A 24490-nucleotide genomic window follows, 5' to 3' on the forward strand; every position below is an offset into this window, starting at 1 on the left:
CTCTATATTTTACCAATCACCTTAAATTAGTGTTCTCTAATTCTCCATTCTTCAGGGTAAAAACAATGACTGCAGATGCTGGAAACCAGATTCTGGATTGGTGGTGCTGGAAAAGCACAGCAGTTCAGGTAGCATCCGAGGAGCAGTAAAATCGATGTTTTGGGCAAAAGTCCTTCATCAGGAATACAGGTATTGCTGATGAAGGGCTTTTGCCCGAAACGCCGATTTTACTGCTCCTCGGATGCTGCCTGGACTGCTGTGCTTTTCCAGCACCACCAATCCAGATTCTCCATTCTTCAGCTGATTCTTATTATTCACTCTTCCTAAACTCTTTGAACACCTCAATTAAATTTCCTCAATTCTCTGGGGAAGACTGCCTCAAGCTTCACCAATCTATGCGTGAAACCGGCTGTCATTCCCCAAAAAAAACTCTTGTAAATCTAACCTACACTTTCCCCAGTGCCTTCTTATCCTTCCTAAATTGTGATGCCCGGATGTGGGCACAGTACTCCAGTTCAGGCTGAATTGGTGGTTTGTAAAGATTCACGGTGACTCAGTGGTTAGCACTGCTGCCTCACAGCATCAGGATCCCAGGTTCGATTCTAGCCTCAGGCGACTGTCTGTGTGGAGTTTGCACATTCTCCCCATGTCTGCGTGCAGGTGCTCCGGTTTCCTCCCACAGTCCAAAGATGTGCAGGTCAGGTGAATTGGCCATGCTAAATTGTCCATAGTGTTAGCTGCGATAGTCAGATGGAAATGGGTCTGGGTGGGTTACGCTTTGGAGGGTCGGTGTGGACTTGTTGGGCCGAAGGGCCTGTTTCCACACTGTAGGGAATCTAATCTAATCTCTTTGCCATTGTCCTGAAGCCTCTATTTCTAAAGCCATGTTTCTGACACCTTAAATGATGTGTGTACCTATATCTCCAAGTCCCTATGCCTCTGCATCCCTTTTAGAAACATATTCTTTCTTTTTATGTTTTTTCTTTCCCACCTTGATCTTTCTACAACATGAATTATAGTATTTCACAATTCTCTACATTACGCTGGCCACTTGTCCACTCGTTCCATCAGCATATCTGTGACATCTCGAAGTCTTTGACTATCTTCCTCTCATTTCGGAATACTTCCATTATTTCATATTTATTATGTTTTATCCCCACATTTTGAAATTCCAGGTCAATAGTGTTAAATAAGAAAAACAATGGATCTCTTAACAACTCCTGAGGGACCTTCTTCCAGTCTGGAAAACACCACTCACCTTTTTAATCCATTTGGTTCGACACTGCCTAGCCTCGTGTACAGCCTATTGAAAGTTCACGTACACTCCAATCAAAGACCTTATCAAAAAACTCAAATCAAATTAATTTAAATACAATTTCCCATTTACAAATCCCTGCTGGCTTTCCTTGTTTGCTCAAATGACTGTTATTTTTGTCCAATCATTATTTTTAAAAGCTTTCCTATTACCAAGATTAAATTGTCTCGCCTTCAGTTACTCTCTTTATCCTCATACCCATTTTTGAACATGTGCAATTCTCCAGTCTCCGGTAACATTGCCAGGTTGAGGAAAATAAGAAGATTATGAACAGCCCCTCTGCAATATCCACCACTACGTCCCTCATTATCCTTAACTGTATTTGTTTCAGCCTTGGTGACTTACATAAGTGCAACCTCCCCTTTCTGATACTGCTCTTTATCAATGCTCAGTTAATCCAGTGCCTCAACAATCTCCTCTTTCACTATGACTTTCGCACCACCTGCTTCCTTGGTAAAGACAGATGTAATGTAGTCATTTAACCCCTCAATCATGCCCTCTGCCTCCATGTGTAAATCCCCTTCTTGGTTAATGCAAACAGTGGAAATGAAAGAAGATTATGTATTGATAAATGAATGAAGGAATAAGAATGTGGCAAATAGATTTCAATGCAGACAAGTGTAAAGTACACCCACAGTCTTAAACAACTTTGAAGTCCATGTACAAAGATCATGAAAATGTCACAAGTAGGAGCAGACAGTAGTAGGAAAAGCTGATTAAAAGCTGTTATTTATGGATAGAATACAGGGATTACAAGGATGAAAGGCAGGTTTCAGAAAACTCTGGTTAAACTAAAGGGGGAGCGGGGGAGGAAGTCCCCGAGGAGTTCTGCTCTTTAGAACAGAGCAAGGGTATAATGGTCTTTGGGAGAGTACGGCATGGGCTTATCAAACTGATACATTTGGATCAGGAATTGGCTAGCTGAAAGAAGACAGAGGGTGGTGGTTGAAGGGAAATATTAATCCTGGAGTTCAGATACTAGTGGTGTACCGCAAGGATCTGTTTTGGGGCCACTGCTTGTCTGTCATTTTTATAAATTACCTAGACGAGAGCTTAGAAGGATGGGTTAGTAAATCTGCGGATGACACTAAGGTCGGTGGAGTTGTGGACACTGCTGAAGGGTGTTGCAGGTTACAGAGGGACATAGATAAGCTGCAGAGCTGGGCTGAGACGTGGCAAATGGAGTTTCATGCGGAAAAGTGTGAGGTGATTCACTTTGGAAGGAGCAACAGGAATGCAGAGTACTGGGCTAATGATAAGATTCTTGGCAGTGTAGATGAGCAGAGAGATCTTAGTGTCCATGTACATAGATTCTAGAAAGTTGGCACCCAGCTTGATAGGGTTGTTTAGAAGGCATACGGTGTGTTAGCTTTTATTGGTAGAGGGATTGAGTTTCGGAGCCACAAGGTCATGTTGCAGGTGTACAAAATTCTGGTGCAGCCGCACTTGGAATATTGGGTACTATTCTGGTCATCGCATTAATAGGAAGGATGTGGAAGCTTTGGAAAGGATTCTGAGGAGATTTACTAGGATGTTGCCTGGTATGGAGGGAAGGTCTTATGAGGAAAGGCTGAGGCGCTTGAGGCTGTTTTCATTAGAGGAAAGAAAATTGAGAGGTGACTTAAATTGAGACATACAAGATCATCAGAGAGTTAGATAGGGTGGACAGTGAGAGCCTTTTTCCTCGGATGGTGATGGCTAGCACAAGGGGACATTGATTTAAATTGAGAGTGATAGATAGAAATAAGACAGATGTTAGAGGTAGTTCCTTTACTCAGAGTAGTAGGGGTATGGAACGCACTGCCTGCAACAGTAGTAGACTCGCCAACTTTAAGGGTATTTAAATGGTCACTGGATAGGCATTTGGATGAAAATGGAACAGTGTAAGATAGATAGGTTTCAGATTAGTTCCAGAGGTCGGCACAACATCGAGGGTCAAAGGGCCTGTATTGCGCTGTAGTGTTCTATGATACCTGTAATCACAAGATTAAGTTCCAATGGGAGATTACAATTAGGGTTGGAAATCAAAATTTCCAAAATTGATCAAATTATTGAGGTATTAAAGGAGAATAAATGGGATAAGAGAAATTATTTCCACTGTTTGAGGCATCTTAAAAGGAATAATGTCGGGAAACCATTTTACACAAAGAGGTTTGGAACTGTCTTCTGTAAATGGAAATTGATGAGGGATCAATTATAATTAGTATAATGAGTATGACAGGTTTTTGCTTTTTTCATTCTTGGGATGTGGGCTTCAGTAACTGGGCAAAAAATATGGGGCGAAGGTGAGTAGATCGTGTTAGATCACACATCAGTGATGATTACACTGAGCGGGGGAGGTAGCTCCAGGGTTTAATGACCTCCTCCTGTCCCCATATTTCCATCATTACAAAGTTGCCCATTGCAATAAGGAAGATAGTGTTGTACTGGGTTCACTAAATGACAGTCCTTATTTAAACAGAGTCCAAATGCACACTTTTATGTGAGAACTTTGTTTCAGTTAGCCATACTAAATAAAAGTCACTGCACTGCACTCCGCCGCACCTTCTATCACTACCCCACCCTCCACCACTGATTACGAGTCCCCAAATTTTTACAACCAATTTGTACCCTTCCTTCATATATCCATCACAGTTCCTCATTACACTAGATCTTGAAACACATTAGATGATCAGAGTAACATTAACCAGAGGGCCAGGTTAATGTTCCAAGGACAGAGATTCAAATCCCACCAAATTATCTGGGGGGATTTGAATCTAGTTAATAAAATCTGTGTTTGAACACTGGCTTCTGTATTGGCAACCATGACACGATCATCAATTATCATTAAACCACATCTGGCTCATTATTGTCCTTTGGGGAAAGAAAGCTGACATTCTTTGCATCAAAGCTGACTGCTAAACCTCCTTCTCTGTCTGGGGGGCATAAGGTCTGGGAAGCGTATGCTATTAGACATTTCTCTCCATTGGGCCATCTGTGAGCAAACACTACCCCGACAGTGTACAGGAAGGCATCACATGTTAGCACCACACTATAGTGTGCCAACACCTTAGACAATGATAGCTGCTTCTTCACTTCCCTGAAGGCTGCATCTTGGCTATGAGACCATTTCCAAAGTCGACTCTTTTTAATAGCAAATTAAGGGTGCCAGGATAGAAGCCAGGTTACATATGAATTTCCATTAATAATTCACCAATTCAAGGAAAGAACTAAACTGTAGTTCAGATGTGGGAGCCAGCACACCTTTGATCATCCTCACTTTATCTTCCAACGGGTGTAACCTGGTCTTGTCGACTCTGTAGTCCAAATCGGTCACTAGGGATGCCTGGAACACACATTTTTCCCTCCTAAGACACACCCCTGCCTTGAAGGAACATCTAAGTGCTATGTCCAAGTTCTCTAAATGCTCTTTATATGTTTTCCCAGTTATTATTACATTATCCAGATAAATGGCGACCTGGGACAAACCTTGTAAAATGTTCTCCATCATCCACTAGAAATTGGCACAGGCTGATGTTACCCCAAAAGGCAGGCTTGTAAATTGTTATGTCTGTGTAATTGGCCAACATTTTCTTTGAAATAACATATTAATGATGCATGGTTTTTAAATGAATTATTAATCACATCATGTTGTTAGACAATTTATATTGCTTCACAATCATCCAACTACAAATGATTGTAGTTGATCCAGTCACTCTTGTGGCTGGGCTACCATCCACAGGTAAAACTCATTCTATGTTCCAGTAATCGTATTTGAAGCCAAACGTTCCAAGGATTCTTATGATATTTGTTTGGCATGGACCAGTTTTGGCCGAAGGGCCTGTCTCCTCGCCATAGGACTCTATGATTCCTCTTGAAGGAGGAATACGTCTTTCCTTTAAGCAATCCATGTGTCCCCCTGTGTGTAGTGCAATGATTGCGTTACACGAATATATTGTGCAAACACACATGGACACAGAGACAAACACATGCACTGTGCTTTAAATCTCCTGGACGGATTTGACCTTATCCATGATGCAAGAGTGTAAGTGTGTGCCTTTTGTTCTGTCTCCTGAGAAAAGGAGAGGGGAATTTGTGAGAGAGGGAAGGAGAAATCAGAAAGACACACTATGAAAATAAAACTATTTAATTTAAACATCAAACTTTGTTTTAACTCTTCAGCAAAAAAAAACAAAATTTAAAGTGATGAGACCTCACATTTTTAATGCTTACTTTCTGAGCCAGAGCAGTTAATTAATGACCATATTAATAAAAGAGCTGTTACTGACTGGTCATTATATTTACAATAGGTTCCACTTGCCCTGGAACTGTGTTATAAAATGTCCAAACTGGCTAGTTAAAATCACCACAGTTAAGTGTACTAATTTCAGGAAACACACTGAATGGTTATTGGCAAAGTGCCACTTCTATGCAATTGTTAGTAAAGCAGTATAAATTGTCCAACATGATGTGATTCATAATTCATTTGAAACACCATGCGTCATTAATATATTATTTTGAAAGAAAATGTTGCCTAATTACACACACATACACATGCCTCATTCCTTGGTTTGCTCCATTTCTAGAAGCTACTGCTGCGCTGACCTCAGAGTCCAACGTAGCAAGAAGAAAAACCAAAAGGACTGTGGATGTTGTAAATCAGAAACAGGAGTCATCTCTGGACCCGAAACGTTAACTCTGATTTCTCTCCACAGATGCTGCCAGGCGTCCTGAGCTTTTCCAGAATTTCAGTCAAAGCAGGAAGAAACATTGGGAATACCGGGAAACTGTTTCACCAGGCTAATGGGAAGGACCGGAAAGTTTCCCTTGCGAGTACAATAAGGAAGATCCAGTTGTATGTTTCAATAAGACATTAGATAAAAGCCCAAAAGCAAAATAAAAATATGCAGGGCCCTAGGAAAGGACACGTAGTAGGATTATCTGAATCACTCTTGCTTCTTTGCTGTAACTATTCTGTAATTAATATACAAAAAAGGAGTAGGATTAGTCTATTTGGCCCCTTGACCCTGCTCTACCATTTAACAAGATCATGGCTGATCTGACTGTAACCTTCAACCACATACTTGCTAACTCCTGATGACTTTTCATTCTCTTTTATTCACCACTGCCTTAAAAATATTCAAACACGCTGCTTCTACCTTTTCAGGGAGAGAATTCCAAGCTCTCATGATTCTCTATGTGAACTCGAATGACAGAATCCCGACTGCGTGGGATTCAAGGATTTTAAACATTCATGCCCCAAAGTGCCATTTTTTGAACTGCTTACCCAAGTACTGCAGGACTCATCCTGAGTGATACAGGCAGTACAAATGGTGCTTTGTTGCATTCGGTGTGGAGGAAAATTCTATGCATGTGGTGTATGACTGCACAATTGTGAATTGGAGCTGTGAGCCATGCTGTCAGTGAATAGGCCACATGCATCCTTTGGTTTGCTGCAACGCCTGCAATGGAGCTGCTTGTTGGCATCACTGCTGCTGCACATCACGCCATCTGCTTGCCTCAGTGCCAGATATAAACCAAGATCGGGAAAGGCATTATGTTTCCCATAGGGATTGCTCCAACATTATGGAAAACCTCTCTCACAGTAAGCAGGGAATGTTGTCTTCACTCGTATGCCGTCGCTCCCTCCTTGAAATCTTCCGTTGTACCTCTCTCCAGAAGAAACCCCTGACGCTTGTATCCTTGGAAACTACCATCTCATTTTCAGGCTCCGTTTCCTCTCCAAGGGGCGTATGGTGGAGGCATGTTCAATCGAGGCCTTCATGAGGTAATTGGATTAGTATTTGTAAAAAAAAAAGTTGACGGGTAGCACTAGGTGAACTTTTCATTCAAGCAGCTGGTTACAATATGGTGAGCTAAATTACCTCCGTTTATGAAGCAACCATTCTATGATTCTGTTAGAAACAACTAAGGCCATAGGGAGGATACAGTATAGTCTCACCAGATGCTAGGAATGGAAAACTCTAGTTATGATGAGAAACAGGAGCTGCAAGGATTAGTTCCACTGAAGAAGACCAGGGTACATCCCAAATCCATTCCCAACTTTCCTGGAATTTTATGTTTGATTCCCTCCAGTCAGGTTAATGCTCTTGCAACAGCACCAAAATGGTTCTGACTGGAAAACTTCAAAAATACATTTATTGCAAATGTTTCAAAGGTGAACTATCCCTCCCTGTCCTTATCCATCTGTCTGAATGGTGAGCACACATACCATCCTCCTCCATTGTTGACCAGTTGGGCAAGACTGCCTTCATGTTTTTTATCTATCTCATTATAGCCAGACTATTGCTTGCCATGGCTTCTCTTCCTACTCCTGTACTTGGTGTTCTCAAAGATCTTTCCAAACTCATCCTAGTTCTCATCCACATGCCCCTTGGCAACATTATCTTAGAACCCAGTGACCACACCCAGCTCGACCTTAATACACCTCGCTGATCCATCTACTGTTGCTAAATTGTCAGACTGCTTGTCCAACATCCAGTACTGAATAAGCAATGGGCACTGAACATATCAAAGCTATTTCCTTTAGTCTGCTTCTGTCATTTCCACCTTCCCTCAATAAACTTCATGACATCGCCATTCACCCCTATCTCTCTCACTCTGCCTGCTCACAGTTTGAGGATGAACCTCCTCTCACAATCTTGGTGTCATGTTTGATCCCATGATGGCTTTACAACCACATCTCTGTGCCATTAATAAGATCACCTCTTCTCTCTTCTGTAACATCACTTACCTCTGCCCCTGCCTCAGGTCATCTGTTACTCAAATATGTTACCTCTAGAGTTGACTATTCAATTGCACTCCTGACTGGCCTCCTCACACCCAGTATCTAGAACATAAAGTCTGCTTCCTATAACACCAAGAACCATTCACCTCTCACCCCATCCCACATTAATTCCCAGTTAAACAATGTCTTTAGTTGTAAATTTCCATCCTTGTTTTGAAATACCTCCATGATCTTTCTCCTCCCCATCTCTGGAATCTTCTTCAGCCTCACACCTCTCGGAGAGCTCTGTGCTCCTCCAATTCTGGTCTTTTGCACAGCCCTGATTAGAATCACTTCACCATCAGTGGCTGTGCCATCAGCTGGCTAGGCCCCAGTCTCTAGAATCTGCTCCCTAAACCTCTCACCTTCTGCGCCTCACTATCCTTTATTAAGAAGCTCCTTAAAACCTACCTCTCTGATCAAGCTTTGGCCATCAACCCAAATGTCCCTCTGTTATCTGGTGTTGAAAAGGAAGCATTTTGGGACCACTTGCTAGCTCAGAAAGGTTCTATTTGAATACAAGTTGGTGTTATTGTTGATTAGGCTGATTATAAGTGGAATTTACCATGAGCCTGAGTAAGTCAACAGCCTGTTGTACACCTCACCCATTTTTCTTTTCCAGTTCAGAATTTATATAGTTCTCATTCAAATAGTGTTTTATACAACCATTCAAAGCACCTTACGGCCAATGAAGAAATCAAAAAGATTCATTAATCCATTAACAATTTAAGGAAATGGAAGGTTACAGTAGGAGCAGCATCTGAGCGAAAGGACCAATAATTGACAGAATTCCTGAACCTTTACCAGGTGAGGAAATAGGAGTATTTAGGGTTGAACTCGCTTATATTTACACATGAAAGCTTTAAAAAAATGCATTTCCACAGTGGCTTCAGGATATTTCACAGCAGATTAAAGCCAATGATTTTTGTTTTGTTCCCTGTGGAAACTTTAGAAACAGTCGGCCATTTTGAACACTGTCAACTTCCCATTAACAGCAATGTCAATGTGACCAGAGAATCTGTATTTAGGTGCTGATTTGGATAAATAGTGGCAATGACCCTGGGAACACTTAGAGTCATACAGTCATAGAGATGTACAGCATTGAAGCAGACCCTTCGGTCCAACCCGTCCATGCCGACCAGATATCCCAACCCAATCTAGTCCCACCTGCCAGCACCCGGCCCATATCCCTCCAAATCCTTCCCATCCAAATGCCTCTTAAATATTGCAATTGTACCAACCTCCACCACATCCTCTGGCAGCTCATTCTATACACGTACCACCCTCTGCGTGAAAAGGTTGCCCTTTAGGTCTCTTTTATATCTTTCCCCTCTCACCCTAAACCTATGCCCTCTAGTTCTGGACTCCTCAACCCCAGGGAAAAGACTTTGTCCATTTATCCTATTCATGCCCCTCATAATTTTGTAAACCTCTAGAAGGTCACCCCTCAGCCTCCGAAGCTCCAGGGAAAACAGCCCCAGCCTGTTCAGCCTCTCCTTGTAGCTCAGATCCTCGAACCCTGGCAACATTCTTGTAAATCTTTTCTGAACCTTTTCAAGTTTCACAACATCTTTCCAATAGGAAGGAGACCAGAATTGCACGCAATATTCCAACAGTGGCCTAACTAATGTCCTGTATAGCCACAACATGACCTCCCAACTCCTGTACTCAGTACTCTGACCAATAAAGGAAAGCATACTAAACGCCTTCTTCACTATCCTATCTACCTGCGACACTACTTTCAAGGAGCTATGAACCTGCACTCCAAGGTCTCTTTGTTCAGCAACACTCCCTAGGACCTGCTAAGATTTGCTTTCCCAAAATGCAGCACCTCACATTTATCTGAATTAAACTCCATCTGCCACTTCTCAGCCCATTGGCCCATCTGGTCCAGATCCTATTGTAATCTGAGGTAACCCTCTTCGCTGTCCACTACACCTCCAATTTTGGTGTCATCTGCAAACTTACTAACTGTACCTCTTATGCTCGTATCCAAATCACTTATGTAAATGACAAAAGGTAGAGGGCCCAGCACCGATCCTTGTGGTACTTCACTGGTCACAGGCCTCCTCTTTGCTCAACCTCTCATAGTGTATTGGCATCTTTCCCGTCCAACTGAGAGGGCAGACAGGGCCCTAGTTTAAAGTGTGACCCAAACCTCTAAGACTGCTGCAGTAAGAAGGTCAACCTGGCTTAGGTGCTGTAGCCTTTGCAGCAAAGCTAGGATCTAGAACCTTCTGATGCAGAAACGAAACTGAAAGCTGCTGAGACAAGGCAAAGTGTTGGTGAGTGAAAACGCTTAGATAAGGTGTGGGAAGCAAGTGCTCAACTGAACATCTCAGTTCTGTCTACAAGCGAGACCATGAGCTCACTGTGGCTGACCACTTATACCTTGTCCTTTCGATCTCAGTCCGACCGTTCCACATTTAGATTTGTACACGGTTCAATAAAGCTCAATAAAAGTTTCCAAAAAAGGAGGGCGAGAGGTCCACTGTTGGCTAAGCACGACAGCGAGATTGGGCATCTCTTACCTAGACCTCTGGGCTGATATGAATCAATAACTTTACACGTTTCTTGTAGATAATGTGAATCAACCTATTCAGAGATGCTGCGACACACCTCTGCGATTTTCATCCAGACTTCCTGGTCCAGAGGCAGTGGCCTAGTGGTATGATCATGAGAGTATTAATCCAGAGACCCAGGTAATGTCCCAGCAGATGGTAGAAGTTGAATTCAATAAAAATCTGGGATTAAGAGTCGAACGATGACCACAAATCCATTGCCAATTATCGGAAAAACCCACCTAGTTCCCCAATGTCCTTTGGTAAAGAAACTGCCATCCTCACCTGGTCTGGCCTACATATGACTCAAAACCAGAGCAATGTGATTGGTTCTTGACTGCCCTCTGGGCAGTTAGGGATAGACAATAAGTACTGGCCTAGCCAGCATTGTCCATGTCCTGTAAAAGAATACAAAAAAAAAGAGGTAGGGACACCACCACTGGACCACAAGAACATCACTTTTGTGGGTATTGATCCCATTACCTTGCACATATGAAGCGAGTGCTTTGTCATTTGAACTAATTGTCCCACACATTACTCTAGATTACTAGTCCAGTGACAGTACCACTCTCCTTCCTACCCTCTCTTGTATACACAGCACATGGTGCTGTAGATTCTGATTCTCCAGACTTCTACCATCCTCTGGGTGAAAATATTTCTGCCTAACCTCCCTCTTAATCTTCTACATCTTATCTCAAACCAGTGCCTCCTAGTACTGACTAATGTAAAAAGTGCTATCCACTCAGTCCATGCCCCTCATATTCTTATACACCTCTATCAGATCCTCTGTCAACCTTCACTACTCTAAGGAAGATAACTCCAGCCTATCCAATCGTTCCTCATAGCTCAGACCCTCCAGCCCAGACAACATTCTAATAAATCTCCTTTGCACTCTCTCCATAATAAATAGGAACAGGAGTAGGCTATTTAGACCATTGGGCATGCTCATCCATTCAACAGAATCATGGCTGATCTGAAATTCCTCACATCCACTTTGCTAGTCTTTCCCCATAACCTTGAATTCCCTGTCTGATCAAGAGCCAAATTGATCTGAGCCTTCAATGTACACAAGAGCCCTGCCCCCAAAGCTCTCTCTGACAAATCCAAAGACTCTCAACCCTCAAAGAAAGAATTCCTCCTCATCTCAGTCTTAAATTGATGCCCCTTTATTCTGAGACGATGCGTCATGGTTCTAGACTCTCCCAACAGAGGAAACATCACCTTAGCATTTACTCTGTCAAGCTCCTTCAGAATCCTACATGTTTCAGTGCAATCACCTCTCCTTCTTCTTGACTCCAGTGAGCAGAGTTCCAACCTGTTTAACCTTTGTTCATAACCTCCAAACCCGCGAACCTTCTCTGAACTGTCTCCAATGAAATAGTATCTTTCCTTAAATAAAGGGACCAAAACTGCTCACTGCACTCCCGATATGGTCTCACCAGCATCTTGTACAGACGCAGTGTTCCCAAATGCAATCCTTCCCATAATGAGATGGCCAGGAAACGAACGCAGTGTTCTATAGGTGGCCTAACCAAAAATGCATACATTTTAAAGCGATGTTAGGGGTTCTGGTAATCATTGTAAGGATGAGGTATTTGGGGTGTGGATGTTCAGTGAGTACACAGTCTTGGCAGTTGCTGGGTGTGGACCTTGAAGGCAATTTTCATTTCTTGTTGAACATGGATCCTCTATGCCTGGCCTACACTTCCTGTTTTCAGTTTAAAATGGGGATGTAATGTATAGCAGCTTCTATTTTCTATTTTTGCCTTGTACCATTTTACTGACAATAGAGGAATAAGTGGGGGCATGGAGAGCGGTGGTGGAGTGCAGTGGTGGAATCAAGATCATATGAATGTAACAAGGCCTGAGAGAGGGAGAGCAGAAGAAGTTCACCAACATGGCATCTGAAAAGACAGCAGCAGCATATTCAATGTTAAATGTGAATAGGGAATAAAATAAATAATTCAGAAAGAGAAATTTATAGGGCTGTGGAGAAAGAGCAAGGGAATGAGACTAATTGGTTAGCTCTTTCAAAGAGTTGGCAGGCACAATGGGCCAAGTGGCCTCCTCTGCTGTATGATTGTCTGATACAAATGAAGAGACGTGTAGAGAGACAGATAAAATTGTTGGAAAAGGTACAGACTGGCAGATTGCTCTGGATCTGTGACTGGATGAGTAATAGCTCCGACAGGGACATGTTGTGTATTGACTTTGTGCTTCAGTGGTTTGGGTGTGGTAAGAAATAGGAGGGACTCCAGACCTTTTTGGTGCTCAAGGCTTAATCCAGCTCTTTTTTTAAATTTTGGTGCCCAGAATGAAGTTTTCCAATAATAGAGAGCCTTCCCGTTCATTCACAAACACCCGTTTGAAAATTTGCCTGTTGCTCAATGCATACTTCTCCAAAAATATTGCAGAGTTGATCTTTTTTCAGGGGCAAGCTCGGAGCCGACGGAATTGCTTACTTGTGACTTTTATGAGGAAACTTTCATTTCAATGACTCAGCTCTGATTCTATAGTGAGGGTCATCCCACTCTGTGTCACTGTCTAAGTAAAGTTGACCTGGGGATTCCTCAGTTTTCTCCCCATCTTGCGGATGGGAAATTTCACTGGGGATAGTCCCTCACAAATTTGGTCACAAATGTGGTCTCATTGTGAGTGCTGAAAACAGTTACATCTTTATCATGCATTTCACTAACTTAGAACATTCTAAAATATAGAATGTAGAACTCTGATATCTCAGGACAAACAGAGCAGAGGTTATAGGACCTCCAGTTTAACATCTCACACTAAGAATGGCACCTTTGATAGTGTGGCACTTCTTTAATACTGAACTGAAGCATTTGTGGTGATAACATGCTCACCATCCTGGCATGGGACTTTGAACCCAGAACCCAGAACCCTTGGACTCAAAATGAGAGTTCTCCCACTATGCCAAGGTTAATAATGTAAGCTATTATTTCACAACCACTTTACCCAACTTTGACACGGTCTACTGTTGGGTTGGGTCACCAGATAGCAGGCAGAGTCTCTGCTTCCCCCCTGCCCAAAGCCAAGTGTCTCATTTCAATCACTTCCTTTACTGGAAGCAACAATCTTAGCACAGGCTGGAGAATAAATCAGGGACTTGCCAGCATGTTACCTGTGTATTTTACTTATCAGATCCAGTTGCTTCAAAACAAACAAAGGATCTGAACAGATACAAAACTATGAAGGAGATCCCTATTCCTGAATTAATACATGTTATGTTATGTGTTATATATTCATTTTAGACACTCCCATTTCTGGCATATAAACTACTCTGCCTCTCTCTTGTTCTTTGAAAACCTATCTTTTTAAACATGCTTTAGGTTAGCGTGATATCCAATTTTGTCTTATGGTTCTGTAATGCACAATGGTATGGCTTTCTGTGCTAAAGGTCCTTTTTAAAAGTAAGTTTTTAGTTTATTTATTCATGGGACTTGGGTACAACTGGCTAGACAAGGATCTATTTCCCAGTCCTAACCATCCTTGCAGTGGTGAACTGCTTTCTTGAACTCGTCCATTTGATGTGGGTTAGACCCACAGTGCTCTTAGGAGTATCAGTACTTTGATCCGACAACTTTGAAAGAACGATGAAATATTTCCAAGTCATTATGGTGGAAGGCTTAGAGGGGGACTTGAAGGTGGTGGTATTCCCATGTATCTGCTGCTTTTGTCCTTCTAAATGAAAGCGGTCACAGGATTGGAAGGTACAGTTTAAGGAGCCACGGTGTGTTGTGCATTTTGTAGGTGGTACACACTGCTGCTACAGAGTGTCAGTAGTGGAGACAGTTAATGTTTGTGGATGTGGTTCCAATCAAACAGGATACTTTGAACTTTTGGAGTGTTGCTGCAGCTGTACTCATGAAGGCAAGCAAGGAGTTTTCCACACATTTTTGACTTTTGCCTTGTAGATGATGGACAGACTGTGGAGAGTTAGGAGGTTAGTTACTCACTGCTGACTTGCTTTTGTTACCATAGTACTTATACAGCTAGTCAAGTTCAGTTTCAGGTCAATGGCAACTTACAAGAATTTGATAGTAGGGTTCAGTGATGGTAAAACTTTGAATATCCAGGAGCAATGATTTGATTGTCTCTTGTTGGAACTGGTCATTGCCTGACATTTGTGTGACATGAATGTTATTTTCAGCCCAAAGCTGGAGTTGTCCAAATCCTGATGCAGATAAACATAGTTTGTTTCAGTGTGTGAGGAGTTACGAATGGTGTTGAACATCATGCAATCATTGGCAAAAACCAAACTTCCGCATTAATGATGGAGGGAACATGTCGATGAAACAGCTGAAGATGATTGGGCTGAGGAATTACCCTGAGGAACTCCTGCAGAGATGTCCTGGAGCTGAGGTGACTGACCCTCAACAGCCACACTGTCGTCCTATGTGCTACCAGATTTCCCCATTCCTTTTGCCAATTTTCTTTTGACTCGTTTTGACTTGATGCAAAACTTGGTAAAATGTGGCCTTGATGTCAAAAGTTGCACTTTTACCTCACCTCTAGAATTCAACTCTTTCATCCTTGTTTGAGAAAAGCATGTAATAAGTGAAGAAGCTGAGAGACCCTGGTGGAATCCAAGCTGAGTATCAGTGAGTGAACAGATTATTACTGAAGAAGGGTCTCTTGATAGCACTGTTGATGATTGGCTCCCTCATTCCCATCGTGGTAATGTGCATATTTCTGAATGCATGATAAGGTGGCACCACTTTTCCAACTCTGACTGAGCATATTCTGGAATGTTTTATCACATTTAGATACTTCTATCATTGTCTATTCTTCCCACAGTCAATTGGTAAGTGAATTGTGTGGCACAGTGGTTAGCACTGCTGTCTCACAGCGCCAGAGACCCGGGTTCAATTCCCACCTCAGACAACTGTCTCTGTGGAGTTTGCACATTCTCCCTGTGTCTGTGTGGGATTCTTCCAGGTGCTCCGGTTTCATTCCCACAGTCCAAAATGTGCAGGTTAGGTGGATTAGCCATGCTAAATTGCTCATAATGTTAGGTGAAGGGGTAAATGTAGGGGAATGGGTCTGGGTGGGTTACTCTTCGGAGGGTCGGTGTGAACTTGTTGGGCCGAAGGGCCTGTTTCCACACTGTAAGTATTCTAATCTAATCATTATTCATCTCCCCTAACCCTAACCCTATTTCCCATCTCCTGTAATTTTATAACTAACAAAGGAAAGCAGAGCAAGAAAATGGTGAAAAAAAGAAGAAAAAAATTCATGCTCCTTGTTCTTTTCCATCATAGTTGCTTGCTGCTGAGAGGCAGAGATTAATTATTAATTCCTGGAGATTTCAGGAGTGCTGCCAACCGTATCATCACTTCAAAGTGACAAAGGCTTTCGACATTTTATAAATTCAGAATGTACTAAAGAGTTACAGCACTGCTTATATACAGTGGTGGAAGAAAACTTCCCCAAATATAACTGCCACAAACCTTGAAGCAGTTTGAAAACAGAACCAGACCTATAGCTCATTCACAGAATGCCCCCCTCTCTTTTTCGTATGAGTATAAATTTGCATTTAAGATGCAGATGTGCTTGACAAAGATCTGGGTATTTTTGGCCACAGTTAGCACTTGTGTATCTTTTTGTGATGTTATTTTAGTGTGTGTCTGTAACATCAGTTAAGAGTCAGCAGCTCAACATATCCTGTGTAACATAGGCTTCCTCTTTCAAAAGCTGTCCAATTTATATCTCACTAACTGAAATTGTGGTCGGCTTAGAGAGAAGTGTGTTCTGCACAGACAAAATGCCTCGCATTTCTGGTGAGCTCTGCACTACTTAATTTCAAAACCCACAAAAACTTTCCATATTTGCCAAATTTCACATCCTTGCCTGTCCACCACTGTTCTCTGCTTTCGCTCGGTTGTAGCTCTTAGATTGGCCTCACCCCCTTGGCTAAGTGGTCACTCTAGTTGTGGGAACCTTCACTCCATGTTATGTGATTCAGAGGAAAATATGACGCTCATCAGCCTGAAATCTTCAGATACATGGTGAGGGTACAGTGGCTTAATGGTTACCACTGCTGCTGCGCAACACCAAGGATTTGGGTGACTGTGTGGAGTTTGCACGTTCTCCCCATATCTACATTGGTTTCCTCCCACCAGCTAAAGATGTGTAGGTTCGGTGAGTTGGCCGTGCTAAGTTGTCTGTACTGTCCAGCCATATGCAGGCTAGATGGATTAGTCACAGTACTAATGGGTTATGGGAATGGGGTTGGGTCTGGGTGGGATGCTTTTCAAAGGGTTAGTGCAGATTTAATGGGCCAAATGGCCTCTTTCTGCATTGCAGGAATTCTACAATTCATGGCTGTCACAGCAACGGAACCTGCAGCACAGACTGCCTCTGTCCTCTGAAAGATGAAAGCTATCAATTGTGTAGTTTGTTGAATCTTAAGTCTACTCTGGTGTGAGTTTAATGGGTCTTTCTGCTGTGTTAAATTCAACGAAATATTTGCACATTCCTCATATTTACAGCTATCCATAAGCTTTTTCTGACTCTAGTTCCTAATTTATCTCTCTGCTTTGCTCACAACCTTTCTGTTCTGTATTTTGTTGACAGTATCATTAAGTCTGTTCTGAATAAGACACACCTTTCTGTTTTTTACACCTCACTTGATACAGAGTTTTGATAAGCTATCAAAGACAGACTTTGGTTCTATCCAGTTAATTCTCCTGTAAGCTTCAGTTTTTGAAGGGGGATATGAGTCTAAATGAATACTCATTTAGTACATTGTGGTTTTGATCCATGATGGTTTTGGGAAGTGAATCCCATTGTAACTTCTAGTATTATCTTTTCAAGATAACTTTCCTAATCACACAACAGACCTTAAATCTCAGATCTTTAGGGGCTGATCAGCAACCCCTGATTAATTTAACCCAGAGTCCTCAAAATGAACTCTAAAAATTCTATTTGGTAACTTCACTGTGAAGACTAAGATTCAGAGAGTGAGATATGGTGAATTTAAGTTAACTTTTGCAGTTGATTAACCAGCTAAGCCTCCTTTCTCTATCTCAAAAAAAAATCAAAATACTTTGGATGCTGGAGATCTGAAATCAAACAGAAAGTGCTGGAGAAATTCAGCATGTCTGACAGTATCCATGGAGACAGAGAAACAGAGTTAATGTTTTGAGTTCAATTGGATTTGAAATGTTCGCTCTTTCTCTTTCTCCACAGATGCTGCCAGACCAGTTGAGTTTCTGCAGTGAGTTTTCTGTTTTTACTGTCATTTCCCTATTCTCCTACCAATCCCCCTGGTTCATAGAGGGATTCCTTTTTCTCTTCATCCATCCACTTGGAGAAAGAGAAGCTTTATAGACTGTGACCCCCATAACCAACTAACAGAGGGGTTACAAACCAGAGATGATTGTACTGTCCCCTCCTTCCCCATTGACAACTGGCAATCTGGGCTGGGCAGAAACATGGAGGAATCAGATCAGCACATGCACAGGATGAGGACGTCGCAGGTGGGAGCAGAATTTATTATCTTTCCCTAGCTACCTGAGGGCAATTAAGAATCAACCACCTTGTTGTGGGTCTAGACTCTCACGCAGGCCAGACCAGGTAAGGATGACAATTCCTTCCCTATAAGACGATAGTGAACCAGATAGGTTTTTTCTGACAATCATAGAATCCCTACAGCGTGGGAACAGGTCCACACCAACCCTCCGAAGAGTAACCCACCCAGACCCATTCCCCTCCATTTATCCATAACTAATGCACCTAACCCACGTATCCCTAAACACTATGGGCAATTTAGCATGGCCTATCCACCTAAGCTGCACATCTTTGGACTGTGGGAGGAAACCAGAGCACTCGGAAGAAACCCATGCAGACACATGGGAGAACGTGCAAACTCCACACAGACAGTCACCCGAGGCTGGAATCAAACCCGGGCACAGTGAGGCCTCACTGCTGACCACTGAGCCATCATGTTGATTCATAACTCTTAATTCCAGATTTTTATTGAATTCAAATCCACTATATGCTATGCCATGGCAGGATTCAAACCCTGATCCGCACAACATTACCTGGGTCTCTGATAATACTACTAGGTCACATTCCAGGCTTGCTGGGTTGCTCCTGCTCCTAATTTGTATGTGTTCAACACAGTCAAACTTAGCATACCCTGAACCAACATCAATCCAAATCCAGTGCCTATAAATAGTAATACCAGTTTGAGTGACTGATCCAAATGAGGCGCACTCAATCACATGCTGGTCAGGCACTGGAAACATCACTGGCAATACCCCAAGGATGAGAGACCCTCCCCCACTATCCAGTGACCAGTGGTCAGCAGTACCAGTGCAAAAGGCCATGGCTGCTGTTAGATGGTCACACAGGATTGCCATGGACCCTGGGTGATTAATGGTGGAGTCTAGCACAAGGAGGATGGAGAAGTCAAAAGCAAAGCTGAAGGGGCGGCTCCCTCTTCCACAAAGAACAAACACTCTCTCTGCCTGAGGTCTCTCATTCAGGCATTGACTGCCTCTCATCAAAGGGACCTCTGTCCTCCCTCACACCAGGTGCTTGTGCTGTTTAGTCTGTCATGTCCCCATGTAGCATTGCAGCTTGTTCAATTCCAGCAGGGGCAGGGATGCAGCAGTCAATGGTCCCCAGTCGGCGACTTAAGGGTTTCTATTGGCAGCAAGGTTGACCGTGGGCTTTCCCACTCCAATAGACATGTGATGGCATCAGGGTTCAGATACAGCACCACCCTGGACTTCCAAACTCCAGGGCAGAACTCTCCACAACTCTAACCTTCCAACTCCAACCTTCCATTCCTCACCCAAATCTCTGAATCATGTGGTCACCTCTAAAATCTGTGTTCATTATTCATGGAACTCCACGTTTGAGACCCTCCAATCCAGGCTATTGCCCCTGCCATTGTACTGAAACCACAGAAACGGTTTTTCTGTAAATATCAAATTACATCCAACATAACTGTCAAGCCTCTTTAATCAGTCTGCTGCCTTTGTCACAATGACCATGCCACTGTGCCCAACAGCTGTCCACCTTCATTCAGCTAGGGAGCATCATATTTATCTGATTCTGCTCACAAGAACCCAATGGGAGCTGAGCATCTCTTCTCATTTCTGCACTGTTATGCTAAGGAGCTAACCTTGCCCTGCCCCAGCCTCCCATTTCAATCTACAGCTGCACCTCAGTGACATCTTCAGAAAGTCCAGTGTCTACATATACGCTGGTAAAAGCCAGAGTCGAAGAGTGTGGTGCTGGAAAAGTACAGCCGGTCAGGCAGCAACCGAGCAGCAGGAAAGTCGACGTTTCAAGCATAAGCTCTCCATCAGCCAGCTAACAGCCAGCTCTATCTCATGATCATCTTTTCCAATCCATCTTCTTTCTGCTGAAGCAGTGCGCATGACTGGATGAGCAGAGATGGCCTCTTGTCTGAGTGTTGGGTCTTCACGACAAACACCTTGTCCATACACTCACTTCTTCTCATAGGCTGCTAATTGAGACTGAACTGAATCCTTGACAACATCGATGTTGTATTTGAGATTGAGGTAAGCTTCCGACCACATACATGTAACATCACAAAGACTATTTCCTCATGTCATCTGACCCTGTCCTGCCTCAGCTCATCTGCTGCTGAAACCTTTACACACTTTTTTTGGTTACCTCTAGGCTCAGCGATGTTCACACACTCCCATCTGACATCGCTCCACAAACTGAGCCATAGCTCCGCTGCCCATTTCCTAATCTCAAACCAAGTCCCATCACTACCTGTGCTCAACAACCTACGCTGACTTCTGGTTAAGCAATTTATTAGTGTTAAAATTCTCATTCTTGTTTCCAAATTCCGCCCCCTCCCCCCCCCCACACAATGGCTTCTCGACCACCAGCTTCCTCTCCATATCACTGTAATCTCTTCCAGTTCCACTATCTCCTAAAATGGCTGCCCTCCTATAACTCTGGCCTCTTCTACAATCTCAGTTATCGTCACTCCACCATGAGATTCTGTGCCTTTAGCCACAGAGGACAGAACCTCTCTAAACCTCTCTGCCTCACACTTAACACTTTAAAGACACTCCTTCAGATCTACCATTTTGACTAAGTTTTTGTTTATCTTCCCTGATATTTCCTATGTGGCTCAATGACTAGTTTTTTGTTAATGCCCCTATGGTCAACTTTGGAGCATTTATTACATTAAAGGAGTTAAATAAATGAAAGTTGCTGAATTTATTTCACTTTATGCAAATCCCTGATAATCTTGAAGACCACTATTCAATTTCCCATTAATCTTAAGGAACACAACACCAGCTTGTCCAGTCTCCCCATCTGAACACCCTTTTCCTTGATACCTCTCTGGAAGATCTCCCATGCACTCTCTCCAAGGTCCTGGAAATTTCTTTCTGAATTTATAACACCCGTCATCAGCAACTGTCTGGGATGTTGTGATAAATGTGGCTGATCCACAAACATTTTGTGTACAATCAAAATCTCAAATTATAGACCAGTCTTGGAAATGTTTGAGCATATGCCACAAAACACAGAAAGATGTTGAGGTCAAACATTGAATGTTTACAAGGAGTTAGTTGTTCTTAGGGTTAAAGGAATCAATGAGTATGGGAAGAAAATGGGAGCGGGGTTAATGAATCAGCCATGATCAGATTAAATGACAGAGCAAGCTCAAAGGGCAAAATAACTTACTCCTGCTCCTATTTTCTATATTTAACACTAGATCAAGGGACTTCATCTGGTTGTCCGAGAGTATTAAAATTCCATTAAAATTGCAATGGGAGCAGTCCATATTTGGGGAGTAGTTGGGACACTCACAGCAAGTGATCCTGGTTAAATGGGCCATGAAGTATCAGCAACACACCTTCTATTCATACTTACTTCATATACAGCTGAGGTCACAGGGTCTGGGCTTCACAAGTCTGGCAGTTTGCAAAGGTTAGCTTTCTCGTGGTTTATTCAGTATTTTGAAGAAATTCTTTCAATGAGAATGGGCAAAGCTGGCTAGTCCAACATTTATTGACCATTCCAAATTTCAACCTAGTGAAAGTGAGCTCCAATCTTTGGGTTATAGATAAATCCATAGATACACCTTCCATGTCATTATTGGGGGTGGGGGAGTTCCAGGAATTTGACCCAATGATACATGTAGGGGCCATGAACTATTTCCAAGTCAGGATGGTGGGTGGCTTGGATGGGATGTTGCAGGTCATGGTAGAGGGAGTGGATGCTTGTGGATGGTGTGCCAGTTACATAGCCTTAAGAAGGGCATATAGTGTTTGGTGTGAGTGCAAGATGGACATTACCAAATAAAACCCTGAATTTGAAAAGTTAGATTGTGAGGAGTGATTATGCAGCTGACACCATCCAAGATTTTTGAGTTTAGATGAAGAATTGATGTAACATCGATTTGCAGAAAAGATTTCTAAACATTTCCCACCCTTTTCCTGCAGAAACATTTCCTAATTTCACTTCTGAGTGGTCTAGAGGATGTACTTTTTTATTTAGAAAATAAAGCTTTGTCTTTGACTCCAAAACCAGCAGAAATATTTCTTCATATATACCTATCTATCTGCTCCCATAACAACTCACAAATTTTGAATAATTTCTTCAACATCTCAAATCAGGGAGGTAAAACCCCAGCTGTATAATCACTCCTCACAATCTAACTTTTCAAATTCAGGCTTTGATTTGGTAATGTCCATCTTGCACTCACACCAAACACTAAACCAAGCACCAAACACCCTTCTTAAGATCTGAAGACCAGAACTTAACATAGTGCACCAGCTGTAGACGAACCAGAGCTTTCTACAGTATGGCTTAACTGTAATCCCATTGTATTTTAGTCCCGGGGATATGCAGGATGGTCATGTAGTGGTAATGTCACTGGACTGCTAATACAGAGGGCAAGACTAATGTAGCTGGCAGAACTTAAATTGGATTTAAAAAGTTCAGAATAGAAAGCTATTCTCAGTGATGGTGACCATGAAACAATCATCGATTGTCACAAAACTCATCTGGTTCAGTAATGTCCTTCAGGGATAGAAACCTGCCATCCTTAGCCACACTGGCTGACATTGGAATCCAGACCCATGGCAATGTGATTGTCTCTTAACTGCCCTCTGAAATGGCTGAGCAAGCCCTTCAGTTTAAGGGCCATTAGAGATTAAGAACTAATGCTGGTTTTGCCAGTGATGCTCACATCTCAGACAGAATACATTTATTTTAAAAATTCTAAATATGTCCAAGCAAAATATAAACAAGTTAACATAGGTGTTGCTAATTCTATGCATAACGTACTCAAAGTTTATGGTGCTGTTTGTTGAAGTATCACAAAGGGTAAGGCAACTTCATTACAAATGTTGCTTTTGTAAAAAGAGACCAGTTAATTTCATTTTTGAAACTTACTCTCATTGATGGACTCTTCCACAGCAGAGATGAAAACAGTTGGCTCATCGTCACATGATACTTGTTTCCAGTTCTTCCAGTCTCTGAACAAGTTCTGTAGTTCTGTCGTTTCTGTCACTCCACAAAACAGCAGGACGACTTTGTGTCCAGGGTACAGTGCCCTCTGCAGCCCCTGCTCTACCTGGGGTAGTGCCAACAACTCCACAAGCTGCGGTGATAGTAGAACCAAGAGACACTTACATCTCCTAAACTGACTGTAATCCCGGTTTGAAAACAAAGTGTTCTTGCTTACTGTGTAGGGCAGAACATTAAAGGTTGATGCGAGCAAACTGTCCAGGTAAACACTCCACTCATTCGCATCCTCTCCAGAAAGAATTGTCACCTCAGATCTGGCCTTGTTTCCTTGAAGAGAAATTAAACATTATTAATAATTTCATGACAAAATCTTTCATTTTCAGCCTGATTCAATATTCCTAAGAAGACAATGAGGCTACATTCCTTCAAGGAGGTATATGCATAGCTTCCATGCTCCAAATGGAAACGGTGGAAATTCCCTCCATTGGAGGTAAGGAGTATCATAACAGAGCCCCATTCCATTTTGATGTGAGATCCATTGACTAGATTCAGTGCCTGTGGCAGAAGGAAACCAAATCCAGCCTCTGATATGGCTGACGATGACCCCCAACTTTAACATCTCTCAAACCAGTTAGAGAATGGGATTGTGCCAGTCCAGTTCAAGCCTTATTTTTCCAGTTATAGCCAGGGAATCACCTGTACTGGCTTCTCTTCCCAATCCAGCACTATACCCTCTGGAAACCCTATCTTGGAACCCCACCAATTTCTCATCTACAGTACCTCAATAACATCATCCAAAAAGGTCTGTTTACACCTGAACGTCAATGATACTCTTCACCACTACTTCTCACTCACCCTCTTTCAAGTCCTCACCTGCCTCAGCTCATCTGGAACTCTCACTCTCATTTGTAACTTCTAGACTATTTTAATATAGACCTGCTTTACCTTCCATATTCTATCCTCTGTAGAAACAGATTTTACACAATTGTGCCACTTATGTCATGTCTTGCTCCATGTTCTACACATCTAGCTGTCCTACATTCACTGCCTGATATTGATTTCCAGCTTAACAACAAACTTGGCTTTGAAAATCTCATCCCTGTTTCCAATGGCAGACTCTATCCTTAGACTGCTGTGAGGTGTTTGACCTCAGGCAAGGTGAAATAAGAGCACCAGATTAATCCTCAGCGTTTCTGCTTCAGAGAAGTGTAAATAAGCCAAATGTTGTGTTCAGAACCACAATCATAGAGTCATAGAGATGTACAGCACGGAAACAGTCCCTTCGGTCCAACTCATCTATGCTGACCACATATCTTAAATTAATCTAATCCCATTTGCCAACATTCAACCCAT

The 24490-nt window shown here is 42.5% G+C and overlaps 1 protein-coding gene across 3 annotated transcripts in view; it reads right to left on the bottom strand.

The window, feature by feature from the left end:
* pik3ap1 (phosphoinositide-3-kinase adaptor protein 1) overlaps window positions 1–24490 on the bottom strand; it is a 102087-nt gene that overhangs the window by 68435 nt on the left and 9162 nt on the right. For all 3 annotated transcript variants that reach the window (XM_072582947.1, XM_072582948.1, XM_072582946.1), the window contains exon 2: window positions 23063–23464. In XM_072582947.1, coding sequence (XP_072439048.1) covers window positions 23063–23464 — 402 coding nt within the window. The remainder of the gene's footprint in view (window positions 1–23062; window positions 23465–24490) is intronic.

The sequence above is a fragment of the Chiloscyllium punctatum genome, chromosome 13 (genome assembly GCF_047496795.1).
Source record: "Chiloscyllium punctatum isolate Juve2018m chromosome 13, sChiPun1.3, whole genome shotgun sequence".
NCBI classification, from domain to species: Eukaryota; Metazoa; Chordata; class Chondrichthyes; order Orectolobiformes; family Hemiscylliidae; genus Chiloscyllium; species Chiloscyllium punctatum.